This window comes from Clarias gariepinus, chromosome 21, assembly GCF_024256425.1.
Source record: "Clarias gariepinus isolate MV-2021 ecotype Netherlands chromosome 21, CGAR_prim_01v2, whole genome shotgun sequence".
Lineage (NCBI taxonomy): Eukaryota > Metazoa > Chordata > Actinopteri > Siluriformes > Clariidae > Clarias > Clarias gariepinus.
In genome coordinates this window covers 28,857,281-28,867,500 of record NC_071120.1, presented here as the reverse complement: position 1 = coordinate 28,867,500, position 10,220 = coordinate 28,857,281, and the positions used below count along the sequence as shown (strand labels likewise).

Genomic DNA, 10,220 nt, shown 5'->3' with positions numbered 1-10,220 from the left:
ACACACACATTCTATTTCTCTCTCTCTCACACACACACACTCCACCCCTCCTCCTTTAGCACTTGGGCTTTCATTAGTTTAAAGTTAAATCAAATTAATTTCCTTAAATAAAAAAGTGCCGACGGGTTTTTGGTTCCATTTCAGTCACACTGGAAAAAAAAAAAATCTGGCAAAGATTTGGCAACTATCGCCATGGCAACGGAAGCACATCATGACGGGATCATGCCTTTGTTCCGTTTCCTGTCGGCTAGCGTTCGGCGACTGTGATTGGCTCCTCGTCCCTTGTGCGCTTCCTTCCTGCGGCGATCCAGGAGCGTCTCCTGAGTCTGGCCCCGCCCCTTTGGGGCGCCCACCACGTTGCTTGGGGGTGGAGCTCTGTAACTACAGGACAGCAGGACAAGTTTACTATTAATGCAAATCTGTAAAAGTAAGTGTGTGTGTGTGTGTGTCTGTCTGTCTGTCTGTCTCACCCTCTCCTGTTCTGCATGGCGGCTCGTCTGGCCTCGGCTCTCTGCCTGAGCACGGCCGGGTCCTCCACGAAATGATCCCGCTTCACTGCTGACTCCTACACACACACACACACACACACACACACACACACCATGTCCTTTCTTTGATTAGCACATCATCTCAGGTTATATACGAAATACATAAAGTGTATGTGTGTGTGTAGGCTTGTGCACCTTCTCCTCTTCCTCTCCTCCCTCCTCTCCTTCATCCTCCTCTTCCTCTGTTTTTGCCGCTCTGAGCACCTGAGGGATCGTAAACGGCCTGCACACAGAAAATCACAAAAGTTTTAGCACCCTTGTTTTAATAGACCATCTTTTAAGAGCAAATTTTTTTACAACTGCTGTAATGGTTAAAACACACACACACACACACACACACTACTCGGGCGTCGTACCTGCGGTTCAGCATCTCATCGTCCTCATCCAGGTCGTTGGCTCCCACCTGGTTGATGTCGTACGTGTCGTCGTACTCGTCCTCGTACTCATCAATCAGATAAGCGTTGCCTTGGTTACCGGACTGGTCCGTTGCTATGGGAACCTCATCCACGACCGTCTGGTAGGAGCGATATCTGTCTCTCTGATCGTTAATGTGCTGTTTGTCATCAAGCATGTCACGCACACTCTCTCCCTGTCTGACACACACACACACACATTTTTTTTTTTTAATTCTTAACCTTTATGGTTACTTGGATACACACACACCTAGCAGCAGACTTCAGATTAATTACTTTGATGTCGAAGATAACGCTTGTGCACACAGACATACACTGTGTGTGTGTGTGTGTGTGTGTGTGTGTGTGTGTGTGTGTGTGTGCGCACAGTGGTGTTTCTTCCCCTCCACCGCCCCGCCCCCCTCCAGTGTTGTGGTTGTCGAGAGACTTACTCACCTCCTGCCCCTCCACACTCGCTTCATGTCCACCTTTTCTCGGGAAAACACGTCAAACTCATCATCATCAAACACGTTTGATCTGGAGCTGAGCACAGTGGGTGGAGCTTCTTTCACCGGCCTGTAGGGGGCGTTGTGAAACCCCACACACAAAGAGACACACTTTAAATTCCCTACAGTATTAACTCTGATCTCCACAGTGGAGACGCTCATGTGGTTACTGGAGTGTGGGGTGAGGTGCGGGTAAGAGGAGACCTGGGCATGTTCCTGTCGAGGTTCCTCAGCTCAGGAGTCAGTCGGTCCTCCAGGATGTTGTTGATGACAAGCTCGCCATCGTAGCCGTACGTCTCCAGGCAGGACATCACGAAGCCCTCTCCCAAATCCGGCAGCAGGTCTCTGATGTGGGAAAGAAGAGACTCCAGCTCCCCAGCACTCACTGTGCACACCGCCCCCTACAGGCACGGAGGGACACGACTTAACACTAAGTGTGTGTTAAACACAGAACAAGCACCCTCATCCACTTCCCCTAAATGCATCTTTCATGTCTCTTGTTTACTGCCTCATCCACTTCCCTCTTACCTCCTCGACCCTTTACCCTTACTGCCTTGTCCACTTCCCCTTTCACAAATCGCTTTATTGCCTCGCCCACTTCTCCTTGCTGCCTCATCCCTCTCCCATTACATCACGTGTTTGCTCTCTGAAGATCCTCAGTTCTGTGCCCCTTGCACAAGTGTAAAGGCTGATTTAGAGATATAGAGCTTTTGCTAAAGTGTGTTACTCTGACCAACTCACAAGAGCAGTGTTTTTTTTCTCTACTTCAAATACTGAGATGTGCAGTTACACTAAATGTTGTCTCTTAAAGTGTATACTGACTCCTATTGTCAGAGTGTGACTTATAATGTAACTGATATTCAGTCAGATTATATATAAACAGATTTATTTAGTCAGATTATAAACAAATAAAACAAAGTGGAAAGACCTAAAGAAAAAAATCAACTGCACGATAAACAATCTGTTCAAACTCACATTATCTCCCTTTTGTGGAACGTCAACCATACACTCTGCCCCTTTAAGCTCCGCCCCCTTATCGTCTGCCATGCCCTGGGTGGGCGATGTGTCCCCACCTCCCCTGCTGCATGACTCTGCTCTGTGATTGGCCGACAGGGCGTGAGGTCTTTTCTTTCCCACGCTCTCCCATGCAGACTCGACTCCTTGCAGCAGGTACGACGTCCTCGTGTCGTCTCTGAGAGGGACAGGGTCAAGGACACGGCAACACAACACAGTGTGTGTGTGTGTGTGTGTGTGTGTGTGTGTGTGTGTGTGTGTGTGTGTGTGTGTGTGTGTGTGAGAAGGATACAGGTGAGGGAAGGCCTGCTGAAGGAGACTGATGTCCTCAGCTACAGGATACACCTCATCATAATCAGCCAGGAACCTGTCAACACACACACACACACACAGAGTTCCAAAATTCCTTTCTGTTTTATTGAGCACAGATCTGAGTAAGAAACTGTAGGTTATCTGTCACTCTGTCTGTCCATCTATTTGTTGATCTGTCCATCTCTCTGTAGACTGGTCTCCCTCTCTCGCTCCGTGTAGATTAGTCTATTACTCTCTGTAGTCTGGTCTCCCTCCCTCTCTCTCTCTCTGTAGACCAGTCTCTCTCTCTCCCTCTCTCTCTCTGTAGACTGGTCTCTCTCTCCGTCTGTAGACTGGTCTCTCTCTCTGTCTGTAGACTGGTCTCTCTCTCTCTCTGTCTGTAGACTGGTTTCTCTCTCTCTCTCTGTCTGTAGACTGGTTTCTCTCTCAGTAGACTGGTCTCTCTCTCTCGGTAGACTGGTCTCTCTCTCTCGGTAGACTGGTCTCTCTCTCTCGGTAGACTGGTCTCTCTCTCTCGGTAGACTGGTCTCTCTCTCTCTCGGTAGACTGGTCTCTCTCTTTCTGTGTAGACTGGTCTCTCTTTCTCTCTCTTTCTGTGTAGACTGGTCTCTCTTTCTCTCTCTTTCTGTGTAGACTGGTCTCTCTTTCTCTCATTCTCTGTGTAGACTGGTCTCTCTCTCTCTCTCTTTCTGTGTAGACTGGTCTCTCTTTCTCTCTCTCTGTGTGTAGACCGGTCTCTCTCTCTCTCTGTAGACCGGTCTCTCTCTCTCTGTAGACCGGTCTCTCTCTCTCTGTAGACCGGTCTCTCTCTCTCTGTAGACCGGTCTCTCTCTCTCTCTCTCTCTCTGTAGACTGGTCTCTCTCTCTCTCTCTCTGTAGACTGGTCTCTCTCTCTCTCTCTCTCTCTCTAGACTGGTCTCTCTCTCTCTCTCTCTGTAGACTGGTCTCTCTCTCTCTCTCTCTCTCTGTAGACTGGTCTATTTATCGCTTTCTATCCAGCAGTCAGTCAGTCCTCAGTCTGTATCACTGTCAGCTGATCCAGTGATCTAGCTTTAAGTCTATCTTTACTTATCAGCCTATCTGTCCATTTGATGTTTGGTCTGTCCATCAATCCATGTATGTAATCTGTATCTCTTACAGGATGCCTGTCCATCTGTCTGTCTCTCCTTTCATTTGTCTAATAACATCCTGTGATTCTGACAAAAAGATCTTTCTGTGTTTTTACCCATATAAATATGTGTTCACCTGCCTATTTTTCTGTCCGTCTGTCCGTCTGTGACTCTGCAGTGATGCATTTTTACCTTCTCTCCTGCAGGAATGTTGTGAAGGTTTGGAGAAAATCCTCTACATGAGCAGCCGTGTTCTCAGAGCTGAAAGAGGAACACACACACACAAAACCCAAAGAGTTACAGATCAGTGAATAACGACTTAATTATGAGCGTGTGTGTGTGTTTGTGTGTGTTTCTCACCCCTCCAGTATGGGCTGTAAACAAGTGTGTTGCAGCAGTGTGTGTGCGATCTCCACCATTCTCCTGCGGGAGTGAGACAGCCTCCTCCACAGATCCTCTTGAACACTGACACACACACACAAAAAAAAATAATAATAAAAACAGTGCTCAAATTGGCTGCACTGGGTGTAAGGTTAGGGACACGCCCACAGTGAGAGTTATACACAGTGAATAGGGCGTGGCCTTAAATTTTAATGTGACACACACTCACCATTTATCAAAGTTCCTCTTTCTCACTGCTCTCTCCATATCAGGCATTGCAGACTCATAGAAAGATGAGAGTCTAAAACACACACACACACACACACACACACACACATGATCAGACAGATTACAGCTCACGGTCTCATCTTAATCAGATCTGATATTATTTAAATTACACAATTTCATAATGTAATTAATATTATACTTTAAGTTTTATTTAAACAGTAACTATTATGTGTGTGTACATTTGTGTGTGTGTGTGTGTACGTACCTGTTGAGGAAGCTGTGACGGTGAAAGTTTTTACACGCCTCGGGGAAGATGTCCAAAAAGGAGTGAACAGTGGTACAAGTGTCACACAGGTAACACACTAGGTCTGAGAGGTCCTACACACACACACACACACGATTTAGCCTGGTGAACCTGAACATGATGTGATGCGAGAAATTACTGAGGCACAATATCTGTGTGTGTGTGTGTGTGTGTGTGTGTGTGTGTGTACACTGTACCTCCTCTCTCATGGTCATACTTGTACAGCGTGTGTGTGTGCTCAGTTTAACAGGCTGGTTGTCCACAGCGTCCCCTGTCTGCAGTCCACACCGCTCCAGGATGGTGTTAAACACCTACACACACAATGTTCATACCAACATCAACAACAATAACAACAATAATAAGTCTAAGAAGTAGAGAGGTGAGTTACCTGTATGATGGAGAGAACGGTTTCGTTCAGGTCGCTGTAGTAACTGGGCTGCTGAATAAAGATATTCTCTAGAAAAAAAATTAATTAAACTGAGTAAAACAACATGTCACATGATGAAATCCTGGCCTCTGATTGGTCAGGTGCTGTAGTCAGTCCAGTAGAAGAGATTACCGATCATCTTGTGCAGCAGCTGGGAGTTTCCCCGGCCGAATAACACACACAGGTCCAGGATTTTGGGAATGTCGAACAGGAAGTTGTCGTAGATGATTTCTCCAAACACGGCAGGAGTGATGAAGTTCTCCTGAACGGAGAGAGAGAGAGAGAGAACACACTTGGGTTTAAATGGAACAGAAACCCACCTCCTGAGATTATATACTAGTATAATAATAATAATAATAATAATAATAAGTAAGCAGCAGCCACTGGGGGGCGCTGTGTGTGTGTGTATGTGTGTGTATGTGTGTGTGTGTGTGTATGAGGGGTGCTGTGAGCCCACAGGTCGCCACTCGGAGCTATGATTATTATTATTATTACAGTTCAGTCACCTTGGACTCTTTGTGTGTGGCCATCCTGAGGAAGACCATGAAGACGGAGCGATGAAGACGACGCTGTGCCTCAGACACAGCTGGAGAGAGAGACAGGCATGACGAGTCGATACCGCGAGGAGCCAGACGCAGGTACGAGTCTAAACACCCCTGTAACGACTCATCAAACACCACCTAAGGGGAGGGGGGCATTAGAGGGGGGCAGGCAGATAAGTAAATTGATAGATATACAAAGACAGAAGGAGATAGAAACAATTAGAGATGGATGGATAGATAAACAGACAGATAGATGTTGAGGAAGAGAAATGGATACAGAAAGAGAGGGAGGTGGAGAGGGAAAGACAGAAAGAGAGAGAGAGTGAGAGAGACAGATGGACAAAGAGAGAGAGAATAAACAAAAACAGATGGAGACAGGCAGATAAATAGAGACAGAAATTAATTTGTATATACACAATATATACAAATGATGCTAGCAGGTGTGGTCGCGCGGAGATCACCTGACACCAGAACTTGTCGTGAGGTAGCGCGAGGAGCCAGTCCAGATCCTCCGAGATAAACTGAGCATGCTCCAGGAACTCCTCCACCTGAGCAGGGGAGTGATCCTCAGGGGGCGGAGTGTACGGCACGAACCCACGCTCCTCCTTACGCTCAGGGTGCTACACACACACACACACACACACACAGGATCATTACACAATATATACAGCAGGGTAAAGTTCACCTGTCTGTCTGTTACTATCACACTCCCCATGTCCTGTCAGAGTCCAGATATGTGTGTGTGTGTGTGTGTGTGTTCCTTACCAGAGCGGGGAGTGTTCTCTCTCTGCCCTGAGGTCCTGAGGGTTCTGTCACGTGCTGCTCATCTAACGGAACTCTGGAGCACGCCATGTCCTGAACACACACACACACACACACAGTGTTATTAGTAAAAGTGCTAGTTATTTATGCTAGGTTATGGGTAGTTAAGTTAACTAGCTTCTCTTTTAAACCGGCCTTTATAAACAATATGGTAATGTTAGTTAAATAACCGAGTGTCACTAATTAATGATTTTATCCACATTAACACAAATAAATAAAGTTTACACTCAGTAAGCCGGGTTAGCTTACACCATGCTAATGCTAATCCTTCAAACTAAACATTTCCATCAGAAAACTAGCGTTTACAAACTTCAGCTCTGACTAAAAGTCGCATATATTAAATTATTATGATGATAAAAAGTGTAATTAATTACCAGATAGTGACTGCGTGTTTATTTATGTACAAACAGGAGGATGTTTATTCTCTCAAACTCATGAAGCGAAATCAGCCTGCCAGAGGAAACCGGAACCGGAAATACACGTCACTGATAGGACAAAATAAAAGTCGAACAATATGGCGCTTACTTTTCAAAATTAAAGTCCTTTACACGCTCTATAGAGTGGATCACTGAACAGATGAAGAACCTTTGATCTCTCTGAGGATGTAACAGTCTGTGACTGAAGGAGCTGCTCAGAGGAAGAACATACAGGGGGTGAGAAGCATTCTCCAGGAATGATGATGAGTTTATCTCCTCTCCTCTCTCTCTCTCTCTCTATCTCTCACCTCCTCTACAGTGTCCAGGTGAAACACCAGAACTGAGCCAGCCTTCCTTATCAGCTGCTCCAGTCTCTTCTGTCTGCAGTAGAGATGCTGCTTCATGATGGCTGAGGCCACCACAGAGTCAAAAACCCTCTTGATAAATGCTTCCTGCACCCCAAAAGACCTCGAAGACCTCAGCAGGAAGAGTCAGCTCTGTCCTTTCCTATAGATCGTATCTGTGTGGTCTGTCCAGGTCAGTTTGCTGTTTAGATGAACACCCAGGTATGTATAAGAGTCCACTCTCACAATGTCCTTTCTCTGAAGGTTTACTGGTGATAGTGAAGTATGTTTATGCCGTGGAAGTCCAGCACCAGTTCTTTTGTCTTCCCCGCATTTATCTGGAGGCAGTTCCGTTGGCACCAGTCCACAAAGTTCTGAATCAGTCGTCTGTACTCCCTTTCATCAACCTCCGTAATCAGACCGACAAGGGCAGAAATTCTGCGTGACAGCTTTCTGAGCTGAACATGAAGTCCGCATTGTAGACGGTGACACATTTTACAATCAAACTTTGACTGAAAAGTTTTTATTTTCTTGATGCTGAAGCACAAACCACAACTTGAATAACAGCAAATACATTGACATATTTTACACAGCTAATCAAAAGTACATCACATGAACAATAGATACGTCATAAATACGACGACATAGAAGCAGGATATCAGGATATCGGACAACGTAGATAATGTTAATGTATGTTTTATGTACCTGAAGAGTGTGTGTGTGTGTGTGTGTGTGTGTGTGTGTGTGTGTGTTTGTTGACAGGTTCCTGACTGATTTATTTTAATGAGGTCACTGTCACTCCTGTATCTCTTTCTTTCATATTCGGGCCCAAGCACCATGACATCAGTATGATGATGTCATCGCTATGACTCTGATGACGCTATTTAAATAGTGCTGATGTCACAACGTGCGAAGGCCCTCTTGTTTCTCTAAAGATTATTAGGGCTCAAGCACTATGACAACATGTCATCCTTCATATTGCAATAACTAGAAACAATACAAAAGAGGATTAAAGAATGCATGTTCATTACTATAAAGGAGAGACAACTGACAAGAGAATAAATATTATAAAAGAACAGAATAAGGGAAAGAGGACAAAAGGTAGATTTAAATTGGATTTGAATTTTAGATACAAGACATAAACAGGGCACAGAAACACATTTTTCTTCAATTAAAAACAATGTCATAGAAATGTTGAATTTTAATTTTAATAATTTGTATTGAATTTAAATAGTTTATAAGATTTAAAAAAAGTGCATTTATTTTAATTATAAACAGCTGTGGCTTTTGAAAACTTGGTTTATGAATAAAGAATTTTGCATTTAAAATAAAACAAGTAACATGTTAGTGAGGTTCATTTTCTGAGTTTTAATAAAAATAATGTCTTACATTTCTTTCTTATAATTGTTTACCATCCTTCTCTCACAAACACCTCAGTTTCATCTCCTGTACTGAGGCTGAAATCTGCTTCGTGCTGACGTCACAGACTCCCGCTAGTTGGATTAAGCCCCGCCTTCTCTATGCTCTCATTGGTCGTGGCGCAGGATCAACCAATCAGAAGCCCGTGTTTGTAAAAAGGAATTCGAGCTCCAGAGCTCGTTCACTCTTTGAACGCTTCCGGGTTTCCACTTCCTTGTCATTTGTGGAGAGTATTTTACTCTGAAAATAAAACATCTAAAAAAACAAAAAAACTGTTATATATCACAATTAACTTTTCTTAGTTATATTGTTTTAAGAGTTTTATTAGATTTTAACACTTAAAAATTAATATTTTATGCAAATGAGGTGTTTCATCCCAAGTAAAGCAAAAAAATACTTTTTTTGGACATAGAAGTGTAAATGTTTTTTTCACCCTGCCACTCCAAACTTTTACAGAACAATTTGTTAGATGATGTTTCTCAACAAGAAAACACTGTGCACTCTTATAAAACATATCTAAAAGTTCTTCCCTGTAACTCATACACACATGTATGTGGATTTTTCACTAACTGTTACACAACAGGACATTATAACATACCATATTAATAATATAATTACTGCAATACTACTTCCCAATAAAATATGTAATACAAGATTACATATAATAATACAAGATTACATAAATATACTAGATTACTGTGCAATACATATAAGTGACTTATATTATTATTATTATTATTATTTATTTTTTTTATTACCTTTATACTTTATTACCTTTTCTTAGTTAACAACTGTGAGCACCTGTAACCGAGCATAAGCAATTTCCCTTTGGGATTAATAAAGTTATTTGAATCTTGAATCTATGTTCTTTTAGTCTAACATAACTTCAACAATAAACAATATGTATATTATTAGATATTCATAGTCCTTAAAGAAGTATCTATGGAGCTGAAAAATGTATACACACCTTAGGAAAAGCAAAATAGTATGATAAATATTATATTAATATTCAAGATTCAAATAACTTTATTAATCCCAGAGGGAAATTGCTTATACTTGGTTACAGGTGCTCACAGTTGTTAACTAAGAAAGGTAATAAGAATAAAGATAATAAATAATAATAATAATAATAATAATAATAATAAAAAAAAAAAAAAAAACTTCCTAAAACAGTAAGTACCATAAGAATATGACTCAGGTCCACTTGTAAGTATTGCACAGTAATCTAGTATTGTTTATGTAATATTGTATTATTGTATGTAATCTTGTATTACATATTTTACATATTACATATATACGATATATTAATTAATATAATATTAATTTTATCCCACATATCATATATAATGTATAGCTATACATTTTTATTTAAATATTTATGCAAGATTTTTATTTCCTGAAGTGTTTATAGATGTTTTTGGCTGACTCTGTATATATAAAACAGAACTTTTGTTTG

The 10,220-nt window shown here is 42.3% G+C and overlaps 1 protein-coding gene across 1 annotated transcript in view; it reads right to left on the bottom strand.

Annotated features, from left to right (window-relative positions):
• Positions 1-7,060, bottom strand: part of ascc2 (activating signal cointegrator 1 complex subunit 2) — a 7,609-nt gene extending 549 nt beyond the window's left edge. Inside the window, exons 1-19 of the mRNA XM_053481744.1 lie at positions 6,960-7,060; positions 6,529-6,618; positions 6,225-6,383; positions 5,728-5,901; positions 5,354-5,483; positions 5,183-5,250; positions 4,992-5,105; positions 4,756-4,868; positions 4,492-4,563; positions 4,242-4,346; positions 4,074-4,142; positions 2,753-2,827; positions 2,422-2,638; positions 1,651-1,847; positions 1,397-1,516; positions 905-1,141; positions 684-771; positions 471-565; positions 1-381 (exon numbers count right to left, since the gene is read on the bottom strand). The exon at positions 1-381 is cut by the window's left edge and continues 549 nt beyond it. Coding sequence (XP_053337719.1) covers positions 210-381; positions 471-565; positions 684-771; positions 905-1,141; positions 1,397-1,516; positions 1,651-1,847; positions 2,422-2,638; positions 2,753-2,827; positions 4,074-4,142; positions 4,242-4,346; positions 4,492-4,563; positions 4,756-4,868; positions 4,992-5,105; positions 5,183-5,250; positions 5,354-5,483; positions 5,728-5,901; positions 6,225-6,383; positions 6,529-6,615 — 2,292 coding nt within the window. The 5' untranslated portion in view covers positions 6,616-6,618; positions 6,960-7,060 and the 3' untranslated portion in view covers positions 1-209. The remainder of the gene's footprint in view (positions 382-470; positions 566-683; positions 772-904; positions 1,142-1,396; positions 1,517-1,650; positions 1,848-2,421; positions 2,639-2,752; positions 2,828-4,073; positions 4,143-4,241; positions 4,347-4,491; positions 4,564-4,755; positions 4,869-4,991; positions 5,106-5,182; positions 5,251-5,353; positions 5,484-5,727; positions 5,902-6,224; positions 6,384-6,528; positions 6,619-6,959) is intronic.
• Positions 7,061-10,220: the final 3,160 nt, after the last annotated feature.